This window comes from Tachypleus tridentatus, chromosome 13, assembly GCF_004210375.1.
Source record: "Tachypleus tridentatus isolate NWPU-2018 chromosome 13, ASM421037v1, whole genome shotgun sequence".
NCBI classification, from domain to species: Eukaryota; Metazoa; Arthropoda; class Merostomata; order Xiphosura; family Limulidae; genus Tachypleus; species Tachypleus tridentatus.
Window position 1 is genome coordinate 34430792 of NC_134837.1, and position 23491 is coordinate 34454282.

Sequence of the window (23491 nt, forward strand, 5' to 3'; positions counted from 1 at the left end):
TTGTTCTTTCATGTTTTAGAATATTCTTGGCAAATGTTTTAATGCTCGATGTCTTGTTAACATTCGCGTTTCATGTGTTATACATTCTGAACGTCGAACTGCTCTAGCTAGTCGTGTGTGGCAATGAATAACACTTTTTTTTTTTCACTTTTCTTGTATATACTGTAATTATTTTAAATTTACTTAATGTTAGGAGCACCAATTTTTCGAAATTTTTAAAGAAACGATGTATATGAAAAATAATTTACATTCGATTTGCCCCCAATGGCTCAGCGGTACGTCTGCGGACTTACAACGCTAAAATCCGGGTTTCGATACCCATGGTGGGCAGAGCACAGATAGCCCATTGTGTTGCTTTGTGCTTAATTCAAAACAATTACATTCGATTTTACAGCATGTCAATTCCAAAAGGGCGTTTTAATTTCTAAATGTTAATACGTTTCACAGTTCTCTGGAAATGAACACACATAATATGCCGAGCCGGAATTTGGACAATGTCTCACCAGGTTTTGGAGAGAAAGAAAAATGTCTCACCCCAAATATGTTCTGTACAGTCTATCCTTTCATTTACTTTTTTAAGGCATCTTCATACAACGCTAAAATCAGGGGTTCATTTCCCCTCGGTGAACTCAGCAGATAACCATATGTGGCTATACATAGAAAAAAAACACACATTTCAGGCACCTTGAAAATTTGTTTGTTTGCAATTTTAGGTTTGTTTGTATCAAAGTGAGAATTTAATTATGTCGGGAAAAATACTTCAAAAGAGTGTTTGTTTCCAAGTGATAATCTAATTAGGTAAATAAATAATTTGGTAATTATTGCTTGTATTTTTCAATATGAGAAATTACACATTGTTGCAAAAAATTCAGCACTTTGTTGCATAAAATTGTCGTTTCATTAGAAAGAAATAGTTCTATTTAAATAAAAATTGTAAAACATTTTTCAGTCGAATACAAGAGAATAAAAATTTAAAAAAACGACAAGATACAAAAGACATACTTATATGAAAAAAGGCCTGGCATGGCCAAGCGCGTAAAGCGTGCGACTCGTAATCTGAGGGTCGCGGGTTCGCGCCCGCGTCGCGCTAAACATGCTCGCCCTCCCAGCCGTGGGGGCGTATAATGTGACGGTCAATCCCACTATTCGTTGGTAAAAGAGTAGCCCAAGAGTTGGCGGTGGGTGGTGATGACTAGCTGCCTTCCCTCTAGTCTTACACTGCTAAATTAGGGACGGCTAGCACAGATAGCCCTCGAGTAGCTTTGTGCGAAATTCCAAAACAAATATATGAAAAAAACATAAACAATCTTGTCTAAACAGAAAACAAAAATTTGATGATTCATTCATGTAAAAAACTTAAAGCAATTGCCTACAATTGAAACATCGTCAAAAAATTAAAAACTTTTTGAGTATTTATAAAGATTAGAGAAATTTTGGTGATCGACTTCATTTGATTACCGCATTCAAGTCATAATTTTTCACAAAGTATGCACCTTATGCTTTATTAAAGTAACACCAAATTTTTCCAAAACTCTTTTTTTTATGAATAGGAATTCAACATTAAAAGTAAGTTTTTTATTTCTGTAATGTTTTACTCCAGTGAGACAATGTTCTGCATCTAGTCGAGCCTTTGCAACAAGAATAACTATTGTATTTGAAGGTCAAGTGTAGTAAGAACACTGATAACTTCCTTTTTTTTTTTCGCCCCGGCATAGTCAATGTGGTTAAGGCGTTCGAATCGTAATCTGAGAGTCGCGGGTTGGAATCCCGGCCCAACCAAACATTCTCGCTTTTCAGCCGTGGATGCGTTATAAAGTGACGCTCAATCCCACTATTCATTGGGTAAAGAGTAGCCAAAGAGTTGGCGGTGGGTGGTGATAACGACCTGCCTTTCCTCTAGTCTTACAGTGTTAAATTAGGTATGGTTTACGCAGATAACCTTTGTGTAGCTTTGCGTGAAATTAAAAAAAAAATACATTTTTTTTATTAACAACGTTGGTTAAAAACAATAAAACTACTTCTCTTAGTGTTCTGACAGGCATTAATATTTGTTTATGAATTAATAATATTCAAGGTCTTATTTAGTTTATGCCGTGTCATTCAGTGTGAGGATTCATGAATGAGGAAATGACGTTCATTGTATTCCAAGGATGAACTAATGATGTCCATAAAGAAAATAACATCCTTATTTCTAGATATGAATATCGCCTGATCTTTATAAACGGTAATTTGGATTATTAACAGACCGAAAAAACAAAAGAAAAAAGTGTAGCAGATCCTCCAAATGATATGGCTTGCTGAATAATATAAAATCAGTGTCACAATCAGCCTAGACTCAAATTCTGCAAGTTGAGAAGTCTAACTTGAAGAAACAAAGACGATGGGAAAGTTCGTTATTTTAAAGCTGGCATTATTGTCGGGTGAGTAAAGCTAATAATATCGCTCCTTTATATGAATATGAAGTTTTAATAAGTTGAACAACGTTCATAACATCTGAACAATTTGTTCAGATCAGCTCTGCTTTATAATTTATACGTCTTGGACGTTTATCAAACTGCGAAAAATATCTGGGAAAAGTTCATCTCGTAGTTCATTGTTTAGTTTTTCCATCCAAAACTCTATAATACACACCATTGTTAGTTGCATTTCACACCAGTAGGTTACCAGAAAATAATAATAAATAGCGATCAGCTAGACTTATTCATTATTTGAAATTCGAAGCGTCATGCCGGATAATGTTTTTTTTTTTTTTTTTGCTAAATATATAATACTTTAATAATTTTGCGACTATTAGAAATCTTTTACATTTGGATTTGTGTTACTTTTGCAACTAAGCATATTAATGAAAAAAAGATACTTTTTGGGTACTTCACATTCACAGAAGCATTGGTAAATTAAGAAAGACCCAAAGAAACATGCAAGTGAGAAGCAATATTCAAATAACGCAAGAGTTTTAATTTTAATAAATCTTGCTTGATTGCTAGCTAAATGAAATGATACCACGACTCAACTCAGATTGGTAAGTCTTATTTTAAGAAATTATACATATTATATATATTTGTTTTTACATTTTTGCGATAAGCACAAGCCCAACATGATTTAATTTTGTGTTATTCAGTGTTTCAGTTTTCACTTTTAACACAAATATATTTCTAAAATTTCTGATTAAGTGATATTTTATTTTGTTTCATATATAATTTTATCCTTTATATTTAAGTTTTAAACGTTTTTTTTATTTTAAGTACGTAATTTTAAAATTTATTTCCAAGTTATTTTTAAGTTTTTTCCAATATATGTAACCTTATTTATTTTAGCGTTGAGGTCGTTTATGTTGCTGATTTGGTTCACCTAGGCCCTCGCTAGTACAGCGGTATGTCTCCGGATTTACAACGCTAAAATCAGGGGTTCGATTCCTCTCGGTGGGCTGAGCATATAGCCCGATGTGGATGTGGTATAAGAAAAACAAACACACACTGGTTCACCTATTTTTTTCGTCGGTTATCTATTGTTTTTTTTCAAATCAGACTTGAAAATATTATTATTGCAAAGAGGCCTCGCATGTCCACGTGGGTAGGGTGTTCGATTTGTAATCTGACGGTTGCGAGTTCAAATGCCCGTTACACCAAATATTATCGCCCTTTTAGCCGTGGAGCGTCATCATGTACGGTCAACCCCACTATTCTTTGGTAAAAGAGTAGTCTAAGTGTTGGCAGTTGGTGGTGATGACTAGATGCCTTCCCTCTAGTTTCACACCACTAAGCTATGGGAAAATAGCACTCATGTAGCTTTTCGCGAAATTCAAAACAAAAATTATTAGAAAGTGGCACTTAAAGCTCTTTCTTTGCCTTTTTTTAAGAAATGCTATGTTGTATTTTTTTTAACTGGGCTGACATTTTTCAAAACATCGAGTTAAATAACTGAGTTTATGTGTTGTAAATACCTTAACTAAAAATATATGCATTTTCACCACATTTTAGTAGTAAACGTGTAGACGTTTTTTTAATATTTTTATTAATATTCCTAATTACATTAGTTAAGTTTCTTCAAGAGTTCTATCCTATTTAGGAGTAGTGCCGTACTTTTGCTAGCCGAGACCCAAAGCTATTATGTAAACACGCCACTGAGTTCGTTTAAAAGGATATGCAACAGGAGCTTGAGAAAGTTGTTCCCTCTTTCAGTTGAATTCTTAAACTGAGACTCAAATGTGTTGCTAAGTTTTACTTTCATATGTTATTTTTTTAACTCACCAGTGCAATCAAGATGTGTAAAGTGGGGTCATTTAATTAATATTTTAATATATTTCTAATGTATTGTGTTCTTCTATAATCTTAGTTTCTTTTTCCTTTCTCATTCGTCTCCTCTGCTAGTACAGCGGTAAGTTTACGGATTTACAACGCTAAAATCAAGGGTTCGATCCACTGGGTAAACTCAGCAGAGAGCCCACTGTGGCTTTGTATTAAGAAAACACACACGCACACCCTTTCTAATTCAAGGCAAGTTTATTTCCTTCATGTCGCGTTGTTAATTTGAATACATTTTCTTTCTTTGTTACTCGTTTATACAGCGATTTCTTCCAGTTAAAAAAAAATCTTATTAATCACAATATCTCATTTTCAATTCTTTATGTACTCGAACTTTTTTCCTACATCAAGTTTGACCCAGCATGGCTGGATGGGTTAAGGCATTCGATTCGTAATCTGAGGATCGCGGGTTCGAATCCCGGATGCACCAAACATGCTCTCCCTTTCAACTGTGGGAGCGTTATAATGTGACGGTCAATCCCGCTACTCCTCAGTAAAATAGTAGCCCAAGAGTTGGCGGTGGGTGGTGGTGACTAGCTGCCTTCCCTCTCGTCTTACACTGATAAATTAGGGAAGACTACCGCAGATAGCCCTCGAGTAGCTCTGTGCGAAATTCCAAAGCAAACAAACAAAACACCAAATTTCGATCGCGTTTTCTTTAAATTCTGTATCATTTATTCTTTTTTAATTTGAAATATTACACAATATGTGTTCTATTTGCATGTTTCTTTTGACATGTCACTTTTTACCTGACCTACTTCTTTAAAATTTATTTTATACATATTGTACTTGTTTTTTATTTCAGTTTTTCAGTTGGGAGTACTATGTTCAAAACCTGACAAATCCAAACTTCTTAACGCTAAGCTATTCAAGTATGATAGCCGAGTGGTACCTAAAGCAGACAAGGAAACACCTGTAACGGTCAATATTGGCCTCCACCTGTATTACCTTGCAGGTTTGGTATGTGACAAAGATACTTCTATAATAATCTACGAATATACGTTATAAAATAGAATCAGAAGACTAATTTGAAATAGTTTCTAGCGTTAATATCCTGAAATGCAGTCTTTCGTATTTAAAACATATATTTTTGGATTTTATTAAATTAATACTGATCACAGTCAAAGTCTTCAAAGAAGTTTGAAAAAAATAAATCAGACAAAAAGAAACTTTATATGCAAAAACGGCTCGTTTGGGTTGAGAAAATATTTTACATAGAAGAGCGAACAACGTTTCGATCTTCTTCGGTCATCGTCAGGTTCACAAAGAAAGAGGCAACTGACCGGAAGCTGACCACATGTTTGAAAGGGGTTGTGTAACTGAGTGTCGGAATGTAGGGGGCGGTATTAGATGTTTGAATACATAATTTTATTTATTTTTTATATTAATATAGGTATAATGGCGTTCCTTTATATTGGTTTATTTTGGGTTTAAGTTGTTGTATAAGTAAGGCTTCTTTAATTTTGCGTTTGTTTATGTTTGTTTTTTTATTTAGTATTTGAGTGTTTTCTATGGTTATGTTGTGTTTATTTGACTTGCAGTGTTCGAAAACGTGTGAAGGTGACTTTTATGTTCTTTGAATCTGGTTTCCATTTTCTACTTGTTTCTCAATATAGAAGTCGTGGCAGTTATCACATTGTATTTTGTAAATAATGTTGGTGTGGTGTTTGTCAGTGTAGTTTTACATAGTACAGACCTCAGTTTTGTGCCTGGTTTTTGAATAAATTTGGTATTAACTGGAATGTCATATTTTGTTACTAATTTTTGCCAAATGTTGGTTATTTGTTTGCTGATGTCAGGAATATATGGTATACAGCAGTATATGGTTTCGTGATTTTTTGATTCGTGAGATATATTTACTTTAGTTGGTTGATTTTGCTTTCTGTCTAGGTGTGTGCGTATAATGTTTTCTACGGTTTGTGGGGGAAACTTATTGATGTTGATGAAGTATTGTTTTATTTTGTCTAATTCATCGTTAATTTTATCTGGTGAGCATAGTTTTATGGCTGTGTTTATTTGGTTTCTTAGTATGTTGAGTTTTTGTTTTGTTTCATGTGCTGAGCCCCAAGGAATGTATAGTCCAGTATGGGTGATTTTTCGGTGGATTTCTGTTTTGAATTGTGTGTCGGTTCTTGTAATTTTGAGGTTAAGAAATGATATTTGATTGCTTTCTTCCTGTTCACATGTGAAGTTAATGTTGGGATGTATAGAGTTAATGTGATTGAAAAAATTAAGTATGTATTCTGTAGATTTGAATCCCGCAACCGTGTCATCTACATATCTGTACCAGTATAGTGGTGGATGTAATGCTGTGTTAATTGCTTGTGTTTCAACTTGTGTCATAAAAATATTGGCTAGAACTGGTGATACTGGGTTGCCCATGCTTAGGCCATTTGTTTGTATATAGGTTTGGTTGTTGAACATGAAGTTTGTCTTTATCGTGGTGAATTCTATTAGGGTTACTAACTGGTTACTGGGAAGTTCTATGGTTGGGTTAGGGTCTCGGATATAGAGTTCTAAGGCTATCTTGCAGGCTTCAGTGGTTGGAACTTCTATAAAGAGGGATATAACATCGAAACTGGCCATTAAGGCTTTATGATTAAGTTGATTTAGATTAGACTTGAAATTAAAAGAGTCTTTGATGAATGAGCTGGCTGATGTTACATATTTGGAGAATGCCCATGCTATGTATTTACCAAGATTGTAATTAAACGATTCATATGTGGACATTATTGGTCGTAATGGACAATCTGGTTTATGAGGTTTGGGGATGCCGTATATTTGCGGTGTGCGTGAGTCGGTTTTACGTAGGTAGGAATAAAGTGTTTGTGAAATTGTGTTGGCTTTTTCATTTGTAGTAGTAATTTGTTCAGTTGCGTCTCGTGTGTCTTTGTTAGATTTGTGTGTATTGGTTTAAATTTGTTCGTGTCTGATAGAATGTTATTCATTTTTTGGATGTATTCATTCGTGTTCATTATGACTATAACGTTACCTTTATCTGCTTTTAGAATTTTTATATTTTTGTCTTGTTTTAGGTTTTTAATGGAATTAATGTCTCTTTTTGTAAGGTTGTTTTTAGTTTTCTGTTTTGTGAAATTATGTTGATGGTTTTGTGAGAAAATTCTTTGAAAAAATCGTTTAAGATGTTGTTTTTAGGTGTTTCTGGAAAATATAAATTTGTAATTTTACCTGGGAAGTTTGGCTGTTGGATGTCAATAAAATTATCTAAGTTGTCTTCTTTATGTTGGTTGTGTTTGGTTGTTTCCTTGTTGTTGTTCTCTGTAGAAAGTATCACAAGTCTTCTGGCTAGGTCTTCTAGACATGTTTTGATTTCTATGGTTGGAATGTACCTAGGTGCTATTGCGAAGTTGAGTCCTTTGTTAAGTAGATGTATCTCGTCTGTGTTTAATTGTCGGTCGGATCTGTTAATTATGAGGTTAGTCAACGGTTTGTCGTTTTGGTGTCTTTTTTGTTGTTTGCATCTCAGTTTTTCTAGTTTTTTGTTGTGGCAGATCTTTTTGTCTCTGTCGTTCTTAGTATTGATTTGGTTTATGTTTCGTTGTATAAGTCCGTAAATTTCTGGTTTAATGCAGCATGCCAGTTGATGGTCTAGGTTCATTTTTTGTTTTTGTAAGTCATGGAGTTCTTTGTATTTTGTGTTCAACATGGCTTTAAGTAGTTTTTCTGTAAATTTTGGATAATGTTTGTGTATGTATTAAAATTTTTTGAAAGTTTTATCTTTACCTGAATGTAGAACAATTCTACATTGTTATTCAACAATGTAGAAAGGAACAACTAACCCTAAGTTTTACCTAGAATGTAGAAAGGAACAACTAACCCCTAATTTATCTTTACCTGAATGTAGAACAATTCTACATTGTTATTCAACAATGTAGAAAGGAACAACTAACCCCTAAGTTTTACCTTTACCTGAATGTAGAACAATTCTATGTAGAAAGGAACAACTAACCCCTAATTTTGTAAAGGTAAAACTTTCAAAAAATTTTAATACATACACAAACATTATCCAAAATTTACAGAAAAACTACTTAAAGCCATGTTGAACACAAAATACAAAGAACTCCATGACTTACAAAAACAAAAAATGAACCTAGACCATCAACTGGCATGCTGCATTAAACCAGAAATTTACGGACTTATACAACGAAACATAAACCAAATCAATACTAAGAACGACAGAGACAAAAAGATCTGCCACAACAAAAAACTAGAAAAACTGAGATGCAAACAACAAAAAAGACACCAAAACGACAAACCGTTGACTAACCTCATAATTAACAGATCCGACCGACAATTAAACACAGACGAGATACATCTACTTAACAAAGGACTCAACTTCGCAATAGCACCTAGGTACATTCCAACTATAGAAATCAAAACATGTCTAGAAGACCTAGCCAGAAGACTTGTGATACTTTCTACAGAGAACAACAACAAGGAAACAACCGAAAACAACCAACAGTAAGAAGACAACTTAGATAATTTTATTGACATCCAACAGCCAAACTTCCCAGGTAAAATTACAAATTTATATTTTCCAGAAACACCTAAAAACAACATCTTAAACGATTTTTTCAAAGAATTTTCTCACAAAACCATCAACATAATTTCACAAAACAGAAAACTAAAAAACAACCTTACAAAAAGAGACATTAATTCCATTAAAAACCTAAAACAAGAGAAAAAACATAAAAATTCTAAAAGCAGATAAAGGTAACGTTATAGTCATAATGAACACGAATGAATACATCCAAAAAATGAATAACATTCTATCAGACACGAACAAATTTAAACCAATACACACAAATCTAACAAAGACACACGAGACGCAACTGAACAAATTACTACTACAAATGAAAAAGCCAACACAATTTCACAAACACTTTATTCCTACCTACGTAAAACCGACTCACGCACACCGCAAATATACGGCATCCCCAAACCTCATAAACCAGATTGTCCATTACGACCAATAATGTCCACATATGAATCGTTTAATTACAATCTTGGTAAATACATAGCATGGGCATTCTCCAAATATGTAACATCAGCCAGCTCATTCATCAAAGACTCTTTTAATTTCAAGTCTAATCTAAATCAACTTAATCATAAAGCCTTAATGGCCAGTTTCGATGTTATATCCCTCTTTATAGAAGTTCCAACCACTGAAGCCTGCAAGATAGCCTTAGAACTCTATATCCGAGACCCTAACCCAACCATAGAACTTCCCAGTAACCAGTTAGTAACCCTAATAGAATTCACCACGATAAAGACAAACTTCATGTTCAACAACCAAACCTATATACAAACAAATGGCCTAAGCATGGGCAACCCAGTATCACCAGTTCTAGCCAATATTTTTTATGACACAAGTTGAAACACAAGCAATTAACACAGCATTACATCTACCACTATACTGGTACAGATATGTAGATGACACGGTTGCGGGATTCAAATCTACAGAACACATACTTAATTTTTTCAATCACATTAACTCTATACATCCCAACATTAACTTCACATGTGAGCAGGAAGAAAGCAATCAAATATCATTTCTTAACCTCAAAATTACAAGAACCGACACACAATTCAAAACAGAAATCCACCGAAAAATCACCCATACTGGACTATACATTCCTTGGGGCTCAGCACATGAAACAAAACAAAAACTCAACATACTAAGAAACCAAATAAACACAGCCATAAAACTATGCTCACCAGATAAAATTAACGATGAATTAGACAAAATAAAACAATACTTCATCAACATCAATAAGTTTCCCCCACAAACCGTAGAAAACATTATACGCACACACCTAGACAGAAAGCAAAATCAACCAACTAAAGTAAATATATCTCACGAATCAAAAAATCACGAAACCATATATTCCTGACATCAGCAAACAAATAACCAACATTTGGCAAAAATTAGTAACAAAATATGACATTCCAGTTAATACCAAATTTATTCAAAAACCAGGCACAAAACTGAGGTCTATACTATGTAAAAACTACACTGACAAACACCACACCAACATTATTTACAAAATACAATGTGATAACTGCCACGACTTCTATATTGGAGAAACAAGTAGAAAAATGGAAACCAGATTCAAAGAACATAAAAAGTCACCTTCACACGTTTTCGAACACTGCAAGTCAAATAAACACAACATAACCATAGAAAACACTCAAATACTAAATAAAGAAGCAAACATAAACAAACGCAAAATTAAAGAAGCCTTACTTATACAGCAACTTAAACCCAAAATAAACCATACATTCCGACACTCAGTTACACAACCCCTTTCAAACCTGTGGTCAGCTTCCGGTCAGTTACCTCTTTCTTTGTGAACCTGACGATGACCGAATAAGGTCGAAACGTTGTTTGCTCTTCTATGTAAAATATTTTCTCAACCCAAACGAGCCGTTTTTGCATATAAATTTCTCAACAAGTGGGTTTCTCGACATCACTGAAAAAGAAACTTTCTTGGATCTAAATGTTTTTCTCATTTAATTTGTGTATATGTTTATTAGTTTAGTTTATTGGTCACAGTGACCGATATGTACATGTAATTTTATATTACAGCTGAGGAGTAAGTTAATAAATTATACTTATTTTATTTTAATAAATATACGTTTTTAAGTGTCTCGTGTACTTTTAGATAGGTTTACTATCCTTTTGTACACGGTGAATCAATATTCTTATTTATTTGTGAACTAATCAAATTAAATTTTTGGAAAAGAAACATTAACCATCTTGAGCAGTGGTTCCCAACCAGGGGTGCTCGCACCCCCTTAGGGGTGCGAAATAACATTTGTTTTGGCCACCATCATCTTTATTCTTAAATAAATAATTACTGTGAGGGGTGCGAGAACATATTAAATTTTTTTAGGAGTGCAGAGCATGAAAAAGGTTGAGAACCACTGATCGTGAGGGACCGGCATGGCCAAGCGTGTTAAGGCGTTCGACTCCTAATCTCAGGGTCACGGGTTCGAATTTCCGTCGCACCAAACATGCTCGCCCTTTCAGCCGTGGTGGCGTTATAATGTGATGGTCAATCCCACTATTCGTTGGTAAAAGAGTAGCCCAAGCGTTGGCGATGGGTGGTGATGATTAGCTGCCTTCCCTCTAGTCTTACACTGCTAAATTAGGGACGGCTAGCGCAGATAGCCCTCGAGCAGCTTTGCGCAAAATTCCAAAAACAAACAAACTATCCTGAAGAGAAAAGGGCTGTGGTGTATATTATACATAGGATAACAGTACCTTGGACTAACACAATAAGAGTTTTTTGGTGTTTTTTTTACAAAAAACTCATAGAAATATAATAGATACCTGTGTTTATGTACAGTTTACTATGTAATTAACAAACACATTTCAACATATAATTTTTGTTTACAACGAGAGTTAATTGTTTTAACAGTACACATTCACGTGATAATGTGATTCGAAACGTCGCGCAGGATTTTCTATCGAAACATATTTTATCAATGAAATTATTTTAGTTTGACGTGTTTCTCACGGCTGTTTTATATTTTGTTATGCAATAGTAGGAATACATGTCAATTTAATGGGTTTTGGAGATTCGCTTCAGGCGAAGAACAGGTATTTTCAAGCAGAAAAGTTGACCTAGTGAACTTTTTTAAGTACAACATTTTCGCATTTTTTGATAAAATTATTGTGGTGTTATTACGTTTCACTTACTAAAATATATGTTTTAAAGAAAATTGGAACTTATAAATGATTTCAAACTTTTTAGAAATGTACTCACCATCTCTAACGTAACCCTTAAGCGGTAATGCGCATGCCAATGGCAAAGAGATAGTAATAGAAATCCTGCTCTTGTCATAATATATTTTTCGTACATTATGCGTGTTAAGCAATGTTACTGCTACTTGTTGGTTATCATTGCTTTTTATTATTGTTTATTTCATTTAGTGAAGGTAATTGTGTTCTTGCTTTATTTCAAAAATACTATTTATTTATTTGATCGAAAATGGTCCATAAATAGTTCCTATTTATCCCAATTGCATTTGAGGGTCTTTTTATTGGATAAGACAAAAAGGCGAAGCAGCGTTCCGATTGATGCCAATGTTTGGAGTTTTTAAAATAATTTCTTATGTTTTACTTATGTTTTCTTATGTTAAAAGTTTTCTTTTTATTACACATGGCAATGTTCGGAGAGAAAGGCTGTTTGTGATCTGTGATTTCTAAATGTTGACAGAGTTTCTTTATGACATGTTTGAAGAAAGAACTTATGTACAAAAAAAAACTAGTTGATAAAAATAGTTTTAAGAGACATAGACCGATTTATTTATTTTTTTCATTTTCTTACCTTAAGGATGTGGAAACTGAGAAGCTAAGTGCAAATGGCTGGTTAATAATGGTAAGTTTGTTGATTTCAATATGAAATATTTCATTAATGTTTTCCTTGCATATTTTTTCCCCTTATCGAGTTGAAATGCTAAATAGGTTATACTATTAAAAAAAAAACTACCAATAAAGGCATTTTAATTTATTATTGTACCATTTTTAACTTAATAATTAATGTGAATGTTTTATCTATTACAAACTGCGCTATTAATTCGGGTTATGAAAATTTATTTTTAACCAGTAAGAATATGGGAGTTTTCTAGAGTATTGCAATCACATTTTTAAACTAACTAACACTAGAGAAAGAATATTATTTTAATGGCCACGTTAATGGATACTAAAATATAATGATTTTATTACATAATGAGAAGAATTCTAAAATTTTAAGATTGAAAGTAAATTTATTATAACATATTAACAACTTTTATATCTGTCACATTCAATGCCAACGAGGCTTTCTCCCCAATTTTATAACTTATTTGGTCCGTTAGGATATGCCAGATACAGTAGTGTTTGAGACACTATTTGTATCATCAAATTGCATGAGCAATAACTGTTATGTTGTAGATTAAATTATGGTCAAGATAATATGTTGACTTATTTTGTTGTCAATGAATCATATTTCCTTCCTGGAGGAACCGAGCGTTTTTTCGTTAGTAGTGTTCTAGGCCTTGCACCAAATAATCGAAGGTTCGAGCCGCGATATGCCGTTGAACTATTATAACTGTGAGAGCCAGCACTGCTATTTAATTTTCCTCATTACGTCGGAACATTAGGGTTTCTAATCTGGCCTTTTAGCTCAAGCGTCAAATGTTTAAAATAACGAAACAATTCGCAAGATATTTTTGAACAAACAATTCTTTTGTATATTACAAAAGTACAGAAAATATGTAAATCGTTTATTTTGTTATAGAAACCTTACATTCCTGTGAGCGCGAAAAAATTATAAGTCCCTAAAAAATAATTATGTCGGAAAGTCACAGCAAATTTAATGTAGCTAAGACTTCGCTATTAGTCTATACTATGAAAGCTGAAACAGTTTAAAGGTACGACCGCACATTCAAGCAGTGAGTTACAACAAACTCACTTGTAAACTCACAAAGAAAATAGTCTAAACTTAGCCAAACGGTGGATGCCTTATGAGAGTGACTGTTAAATCAGTATTCGATCCAGTTGAAGGGTTGAAAGTAGTTGTTGATGATTAGTTTCCTTCCATCTAATCTATCAGTTCAAACTTAAGGACAGCTAAGCACAGACAGACTTTCCAGAGGTAGTGTGTAGAATTTGGAACAAAGCAAAGCGAAAAATGATGAAAACACTCTTGCTATACAACCCCCCCCAAAAAAAAAAAACCAAAAAAAACCCTGTAGTTTCTCAAGTTAACTGGAAAAGGTCTTTTAAAAAATTTTACATGTGATGTACAACACCTAAATACTTGGAAATTTAGGCCGGCAGTAAACCGGAGTATCTTAGACAATTTGTTAATAACCGAAATTTAAGGCTAGATAACTAAACAGATATACGGATGATTGGGCACATTATATTACGACAGTTTTCATATGCAAGCCAGAAAAATTACTTGACAACTACTGCGGCTATAAAATCGCAGTGGTACATATGTATGAGAGTTACAGTTTGTAATGTTTGTAGGTAGAGTGATGCAAACTGATCACAATGGGAAAGGGTAAGAAAAAGTCTTTTCCAGTACAAAATATTCATGCCGGGGTAATACACAGGCACCTTGAAAATTTGTTTGTTTGCAATTTTAGGTTTGTTTGTATCAAAGTGAGAACTTAATTATGTCGGGAAAAATACTTCAAAAGAGTGTTTGTTTCCAGGTGAGAATCTAATTAGGTAAATAAATAAATTGGTAATTATAGCTTGTATTTTTCAATATCAGAAATTACACATTGTTGCAAAAAATTGTCGTTTCATTAGAAAGAAATAGTTCTATTTAAATAAAAATTGTAAAACATTTTTCAGTCGAATACAAGAGAATAAATTTTTTTAAAAAACGACAAAATACAAAAGACATACTTATATGAAAAAAACATAAACAATTTTGTCTAAACAGAAAACAAAAAATTGATGATTCATTCATGTAAAAAACTTAAAGCAATTGCCTACAATTGAAACATCGTTAAAAAATAAAAACTTTTTTGAGTATTTATAAAAATTAGAGAAATTTTGGTGATCGACTTCATTTGATTACCGCATTCAAGTCATAATTTTTCACAAAGTATGCACCTTATGCTTTATTAAAGTAACACCAAATTTTTCCAAAACTCTTTTTTTTATGAATAGGAATTCAACATTAAAAGTTAGTTTTTTATTTCTGTAATGTTTTACTGCAGTGAGACAATGTTCTGCATCTAGTCGAGCCTTTGCAACAAGAATAACTATTGTATTTGAAGGTCAAGTGTAGTAAGAACACTGATAGCTTCCTTTTTTTTTTTCGCCCCGGCATAGTCAAGTTGGTTAAGGCGTTCGATTCCTAATCTGAGTGTTGCTGGTTCGCATCGCAGTCGCGCCAAACATGTTCGCCCTTTCAGCCGTGGGGGCTTTATAATGTGATGGTCAATCCCGCTATTCGTTGGTAAAAGAGTAGCCCAAGAGTTGGCGGTGGGTGGTGATAACTAGCTGCCTTCCTCTAGTCTTACACTGCTAAATTAGGGACGGCTAGCACAGATAACCCTCGAGTAGCTTTGTGCGAAATTCAAAAACAAACAAAATATTCATATAATGAATTTATAAATATGCAATCAAAATAGGAAGTTAAGAATATCTAGAATAGAGACATCAATTTATTTTTATGGCATTGGAAAACAAAGGGATATGGTTCAAGTTGGGGTACCAGGGCCTTCCTGAAAGAGACCTTAACGAGTCGTATCGAAACCACGGATACACAGATCATTGGCAAAAGCCGTCCACTTATGCCAGGCAATAGTATACAACACAATAAAGAAGAATATCTCTTTGGAAAAGCGACACGAGTCACATACACACAAGTTGCTTGAACGACGTATCCGTCTTACTTTACTTGTTACCTAAAACAGATGGAAAATAAAACGGCTATTCATGTTATTCCATGCAAAGGCATACAGGTCAAGTCACAGGACGCAACACTGATGGATTCGTGTGCAATCAAACTGTTAAAACGGACGTTGGGAAACTTTAATTTTAGCACACTGTATGGCCGACTAAAAGGAAGCATAACATATTCTACACCGTTTAGTCAATGTGTACAGGAGTTCTTGGTGAGTGGTGATGATTAGCCGCTTTCTCGCTAGTCTTACACTGCTAACTTACGGACGTCTGACACAGATAGCCCTCGTGTAGCTTTGCGCGGAATTCAAACTAAATCGAACCTATGCGGAAAATTTTAACCGAATGACGAGATTAACTCCCATAATTATAACCTCTCCATAGTTTAACGTGTGAAGTGTGTTTAGCGACGTATCTCGACACAAACAGTAGCTGTTCCTTTGGTGGCTCAACAGTAAGCATGAGGGTTTATAAAGCTAAAATCCGAGGGTTCAACTTGCCTTGATAGACACAGCAAATTAGTCTGTTGTTAAAATTTGCGGTAAAAATGAAATCAGTAACAAAATATATCAATTTCACAGCATGATTAGTTAACACGCCTGTATCCATAGGGCAAAAATATTAAATTTAATACACCTCTTTATTTTTCAGTTGTATTGTTAATTCGGCGTAGGTAGTTAACCATTAGCACGTCGGTCTCCATAGAACAAAAATATTAAATTTAATACACCTCCTTATTTTTCAGTTGTATTGTTAATTCGGCGTAGGTAGTTAACCATTAGCACGTCGGTCTCCATAGAACAAAAATATTAAATTTAATACACCTCCTTATTTTTCAGTTGTATTGTTAATTCGGCGTAGGTAGTTAACCATTAGCACGTCGGTCTCCATAGAACAAAAATATTAAATTTAATACACTTCCTTATTTTTCAGTTGTATTGTTAATTCGGCGTAGGTAGTTAACCATTAGCACGTCGGTCTCCATAGAACAAAATATTAAATTTAATACACCTCCTTATTTTTCAGTTGTATTGTTAATTCGGCGTAGCTAGTTAACCATTAGCACGTCGGTCTCCATAGAGCAAAATATTAAATTTAATACACTTCCTTATTTTTCAGTTGTATTGTTAATTCGGCGTAGGTAGTTAACCATTAGCACGTCGGTCTCCATAACACAAAATATTAAATTTAATACACCTCCTTATTTTTCAGTTGTATTGTTAATTCGGCGTAGGTAGTTAACCATTAGCACGTCGGTCTCCATAGAACAAAATATTAAATTTAATACACTTCCTTATTTTTCAGTTGTATTGTTAATTCGGCGTAGGTAGTTAACCATTAGCACGTCGGTCTCCATAGAACAAAAATATTAAATTTAATACACCTCCTTATTTTTCAGTTGTATTGTTAATTCGGCGTAGCTAGTTAACCATTAGCACGTCGGTCTCCATAGAGCAAAATATTAAATTTAATACACTTCCTTATTTTTCAGTTGTATTGTTAATTCGGCGTAGGTAGTTAACCATTAGCACGTCGGTCTCCATAGAACAAAATATTAAATTTAATACACTTCCTTATTTTCAGTTGTATTGTTAATTCGGCGTAGGTAGTTAACCATTAGCACGTCGGTCTCCATAGAGCAAAAATATTAAATTTAATACACTTCCTTATTTTTCAGTTGTATTGTTAATTCGGCGTAGCTAGTTAACCATTAGCACGTCGGTCTCCATAGAACAAAAATATTAAATTTAATACACTTCCTTATTTTTCAGTTGTATTGTTAATTCGGCGTAGGTAGTTAACCATTAGCACGTCGGTCTCCATAGAACAAAAATATTAAATTTAATACACTTCCTTATTTTTCAGTTGTATTGTTAATTCGGCGTAGGTAGTTAACCATTAGCACGTCGGTCTCCATAGAGCAAAAATATTAAATTTAATACACTTCCTTATTTTTCAGTTGTATTGTTAATTCGGCGTAGCTAGTTAACCATTAGCACGTCGGTCTCCATAGAGCAAAAATATTAAATTTAATACACTTCCTTATTTTTCAGTTGTATTGTTAATTCGGCGTAGGTAGTTAACCATTAGCACGTCGGTCTCCATAGAACAAAAATATTAAATTTAATACACCTCCTTATTTTTCAGTTGTATTGTTAATTCGGCGTAGCTAGTTAACCATTAGCACGTCGGTCTCCATAGAACAAAAATATTAAATTTAATACACTTCCTTATTTTTCAGTTGTATTGTTAATTCGGCGCAGCAAGTTAACCATTAACACGTCGGTCTCCATAGAACAAAAATATTAAATTTAATACACCTCCTTATTTTTCAGTTGTATTGTTAATTCGGCGTAGCAAGTTAACCATTAACACGTCGGTCTCCATAGAACAAAAATATTAAATTTAGTACACCTCCTTATTTTTCAGTTGTATTGTTAATTCGGCGTAGCTAGTTAACCATTAGCACGTCGGTCTCCATAGAGCAAAAATATTAAATTTAATACACTTCCTTATTTTTCAGTTGTATTGTTAATTCGGCGTAGGTAGTTAACCATTAACACGCCTGTATCCATAGAGCAAAAATATTAAATTTAATACACTTCCTTATTTTTCAGTTGTATTATTAATTCGTCCATTCTAGATGTAACAATAATATATATATATACAGCAATCTGCCAACTTTTTGCAAAGTTAAAAGGACGTTATTGAGTACAATTATGACAATGTAACATTGAAGTATTTTGTAGGACCAAATGAAAAAACAAACATTGCGGTGGTTACGTTATAAAACTACAATACATACAAAAATAAATTAAAGTAGTTTGAGAAAAATATATCATATCAAAGTGTTCAAATTATCATCAACGTTCGTAGCGTACACTGTAAAGTAACCAATTCTTATTGGGTCTCATGATTTAGAAAGCTCTTCAGAAGTTTTAAATGTGACGCTTAACCAATTGAAATTGGAAATGAAATCCGAAATCGGTGAGTCTTGAGCCTCTGATGTTTCTTATGATAAATGTTATCTTAATATTACAAGATGATCGGCTTTGCTCAAACGTTTTCCCAAACTTTGCTCTTCTAAGTGAAGAAATACAGTAGTGTAGTTCTTAAGACACCCGTTAGGAAGGTAAAGTTATAGGTTCGCGTCACGTAGGAACTCACTTTTGAATCCTATAAAATAGGAAATTTACGACGAGTTTCAACAATGTAATCTGTCAAATGGGTTCTAATTCTTTCACGCCATTTTAGATTTCTGTTGGTTCTTCCAAGAAATGAAGTTCTTTTTCTTCCTCATTAATTCTATGTCCTGTTGAAGATTATGGTTTTGCTTTTCCGTACAACAGTTTTTGACCATTTCTTTGCAATACTTGTTTGAAAAAGACAAATATAACCACAAACAAACGTAAGACGTAGTGCATCACGCTTCTATGTGAAACAGTTCTAATAGAGTTCTCTACTTATAAGTGAATAATAAGCATTGTAAAATAATATTATTAAAAGCTGATGTTATGTACAGAAATGGATGGACCCTAGTCTTCAGTGGAACCCAGAAGAATTCGAAGGTGCGAAAATGATTTTTCTAAACACTAACGAAATCTGGACGCCTGATATTGCCTTATATGAAAGGTCAGTAGACACTGTTAAGTTTTGCTTTATCTAAAAAAATAGTAAATGCTATATATATATATAAAAAAAAACACTGGAATGTCAGACACTTTCTTCCTTCTTTCAGGCCTGGCATGGCCAGAAAGTTAGGTTAGTTATCTATGTCCTGGTTCGATTCCTCATTGTCTCCCTTTTAACCGTGGTGGCGTTGTAACGGTCAGTCTCATTATGTGTTGGTGAAATAGTAACCCAAAAGTTGGCGGAGGGTGAGGATGACTAGCTGCCTTCCCTCTAGTCTTACATGGTTAAACTAGGGACGGCTAGCGCAGATAGCCCTCGTGTAGCTTTATGCGAAATCCATAAACAAACAAATCTTCTTTTATTGATTTGTTCTACTGATTTTATGACCTCAAACGTCACCCTGTAGGAAATAGTTTTATTTAGAATCTACAAGATGAAACACAGAAGTACAGATTTTCAACTAAACGTAAATTATCTAAATTAAATACACATACTTTCCAAATGTACGAAGATATAATACAGCGCAAAAAATTAGAAAAACATTCTACAAAACTTACAGAAAAATAAAAGTATGAAATTATTGGATAAATAACTTGCATTTCTATTATGATAATAAGAATAAAGTATAATTAGAACAAACTTTTAACCTATAAAGCAAAATGTATTCACTAACTTTATTTATTTGTAAACATTTGTAATGTACTTAATTTATACATGAATTGTATTGTATGTTAATACAGTTGGAAAATGTATGTATTTAATCTAGAATATTTATGTTTAGTTAAAAAGCGGTTTTTGTATGTTTTTGTTGCAGTTCTTTGTAAAACTATTTCTTGAAAAGTGACCTTTGAACTAAGGAAACTGGTTAAAAAATGCAAGAAAAAACGAGAAAATGTGTGACATTCCAATGTTTCATTTTATATATAAATGATGCAAAACAGTGTAGAGTGCGTGCCATCATAATTATTTATAAAAATAATAAACAAAAATAATATAAATGGATATTTAAAAATTACGCGAATCACTGATTTTGGGTAAATATAACGCATGTTATTTATTGTTGCTTTATTAAGTACAGACCCGCAAAAAATTGCTATTATTATATATGTAATACTAAGTGTAATGTATTTAACAACTACTAAAACATTGTTAGGAAGTATCGCAGAAGGTTAAAAACATCAGCATATCATCAGGAGTTATGAAAACAGTGAAGGTTCCTATGTTGTATTACTTCATGTCTTTTTTTTTTTTCTTTTTTTGGAAAGTTATAACTCAGATTTTGGCTTTCATGATTAAGCGGGTTCGACTCGCAATCTGTGTACTTTTAGATGGGTTTACTATCCTTTTGTGCACGGTGAATCAATATTCTTATTTATTTGTGAACTAATCAAATTAAATTTCTGGAAAAGAAACGTGTTAACCATCTTGAGCAGTGGTTCCTAACCAGGGGTAGCTCGCACCCCGTAATGGGTGCGAGATAGCGTTCCAGGGAGTGCGAAATAACATTTGTTTTGGCCACCATCATCTTTATTCTTATATAAATAATTACTGTGAGGGGTGCGAGAACATATTAATTTTTTTTTAGGGGTGCAGGGCATAAAAAAGGTTGAGAACCACTGATCGTGAGGGACCGGCATGGCCAAGCGTGTTAAGGCGTTCGACTCTTAATCCGCAAGTCGTGGGTTCGCATCACGGTCGCGCCAAACATGCTCGCCCTTTCAGCCGTGGTGGCGTTATAATGTGATGGTCAATCCCACTATTCGTTGGTAAAAGAGTAGCCCAAGCGTTGGCGGTGGGTGGTGATGACTAGCTGCCTTCCTTCTAGTCTTACACTGCTAAATTACGGACGGCTAGCGCATATAGCCCTCGAGTAATTTTGCGCGAAATTCCAAAACAAACAAACAGATTAAGCGGGCTTTATTCTGTGTAGTTCACGCATGGGCGTTACCTTGGATCTAGAAGAGGGGATAGTAGTGGACTGAGAATGATTTTCACATGCTCTGCAAGAACACACCGAAAAATAAAAAGTATTACAATTGAAGTGTGATTAGAGTGATTCAAAATTCATGTTAAAATGCAGGAAGAATCATATTGCACCTGTCCCATGCAAATAAAGCCAATGGGACCATGGTGTGTTATCCATAGCTACTTTCTACATAGTTAGTCGTATTAGAACGTTTGTTGAGGCACTTAATAAACTCCCATATGCAGTCATTCTGTTTGTAAGTCATCATTAGCCGGTAGGAGTACGAATGAACCATTATATTTCAACATTGTCCCTACCTGAGTCAGCGATTCTCCGCGGTTGACAGAGTGCAGATAGCCCATTGTATAGCTTTACACTAAGAATACAATGAACATAACTTTTTACAATATCTTTCTAAATATGTATCCTCCTTGGTACTCGAGCTTACAAAACATTGAAGTGATTCAAGAGAAATCACGCAAAAAAACAAACAAAATTACTAAGGTATTTCAGTGTTTTATCTTTACTTTTCAACTGTGGTATCAGCCAATACTTTCATTGTTTTCCATCACCGTCATTCTCGACAGTTTTCCGCTCTCTGTTTCTGTGTTCCCGAGATTTCTGATTTTATCAGCAAGTAAATAGCAGACAGGTGCTAATTTAATTGCTGAAAAAAATACAAAACAACGTGATTTGAAAAAAAATGCTGATATCGTTTTACTAACGAACAACTTTGATTTGCTGTTTTTTTTATAAACGGTGCGAAGAAAGACTGTTGTCACTGAACACCCTTAGGTTATTCTGAAATATTTAGTATGCATTCTCTCTCCCTGTCTCTACACGAAATAACATTAAATAGAGAGTAGCAAATTTAAATTAATGTAAATTAAGTAAATCTACCAGCCACCACTCCATTTTAAGGGCTACTGTTGGTACGAGTATGTCTGCAATAGCTTTAATATATTGAATAGACATTTTAACATAAAATATCATTATTGTCTCACATTTCGTAACCACACCCCACCACATGTTAATCTGTAATTTCCTTTTAGCGCATCGCAAAATAATTTTGTTTCTGGAACTGAAGCGAAAGTAGTTGTGAAACATACAGGAGAAGTATTGTGGGTTCCCCCTGTGGATATCCAAACCATATGTCCAATTGAGCCAAACAGCTACGAATATCATTGTAACTTGACCTTCGGATCCTGGGTCCGAAGCATCAAAGACGTCGATGTGCTACCAGATTCTCATCTCGGTGCAGATGGGGATTCATTTCTTCGGGTTCACCACAAGTGGGAGCTAGTGGACATGAAGGTTACCCGGAAGAATGTTCTCTACAGATGCTGTCCTGAGAGATATCCAGCAGTGGTCTACACTCTTCATTTCAAGCGTCGTCAAGAAAGTAGACAGAGTTCTCCCCACGTCGCAGTATATTGTAATCACTGAGTTGTTTATTGAATCTTCTAATGTAATCCACCAGATCATGGACAGTTAAAGTATGGTTTGTAAATTTTGTTAGATTTTGTTTGACCTTGTTTATAGAAACTATTCTGCTGTAAGCATTCTACTTAAGCCTCACATACTTCCTATTTTAAACTTATTATAACAAATTTTATTAAACAGTAAAGCCTTTAATACTGAAGCTGAACGTTGATTATAGTGGTTTAATACATTTTCGTAGCTCTGGAATGTTATATGAAATCTAGAATAAATAGTGTTCATTCAGCATTATTCGTTTCAATTAAATAACTGACTGATGTATTTCCTACCAGGTGAAATTTGTCCATACTAATTTTCGTCTTTAACCTTAGAGCATCATCTGTTTAATGATGTATTACCTTAACATCAGTCACTCAGTTGGTACATCTACTACACTCCATTTACTTGAAACAATATCAGTGACTCGGATGACACATTTACACCACATTTATTCAGTTTTATTGAAACAACAGTTACTCAGATGATGTAAATAAATCACACCTAATGGATGCCCCTGAAACATCAGTAATTCAGATGATGTACTTTGTTTGATAAATCTGAAATATTTGACGTTGAGTCATAACAATGGACAAAACTTTTATTGTTTGAAAGAGCCCTCATGACTTATGTGGAATACTTTGGCAGAGGCTGCTACAAACATCATTAGCATTG

General features: G+C 33.9%; 1 protein-coding gene across 1 annotated transcript; it reads left to right on the top strand.

The window, feature by feature from the left end:
• The first annotated feature begins 2263 nt into the window (after nt 1–2263).
• On the top strand, nt 2264–23068 carry LOC143237183 (neuronal acetylcholine receptor subunit alpha-9-I-like). Its single transcript, XM_076476162.1, has 5 exons — nt 2264–2420; nt 5107–5261; nt 12665–12709; nt 19265–19374; nt 22393–23068. Exons 1-5 carry the CDS (start codon nt 2381–2383, stop codon nt 22784–22786), a joined length of 744 nt encoding a protein of 247 aa, XP_076332277.1. The 5' UTR covers nt 2264–2380; the 3' UTR covers nt 22787–23068.
• Nucleotides 23069–23491: the final 423 nt, after the last annotated feature.

Bases quoted from the DNA above. Each gene is read 5' to 3' on its own strand.
- LOC143237183 (XM_076476162.1), top strand. From the start codon at position 2,381: ATGGGAAAGTTCGTTATTTTAAAGCTGGCATTATTGTCGG. The intron at 2,421-5,106 runs GTGAGTAAAGCT...TTTTTATTTCAG, and splicing joins AAAGCTGGCATTATTGTCGG to TTTTTCAGTTGGGAGTACTA. The intron at 12,710-19,264 runs GTAAGTTTGTTG...TGTTATGTACAG, and splicing joins CAAATGGCTGGTTAATAATG to AAATGGATGGACCCTAGTCT.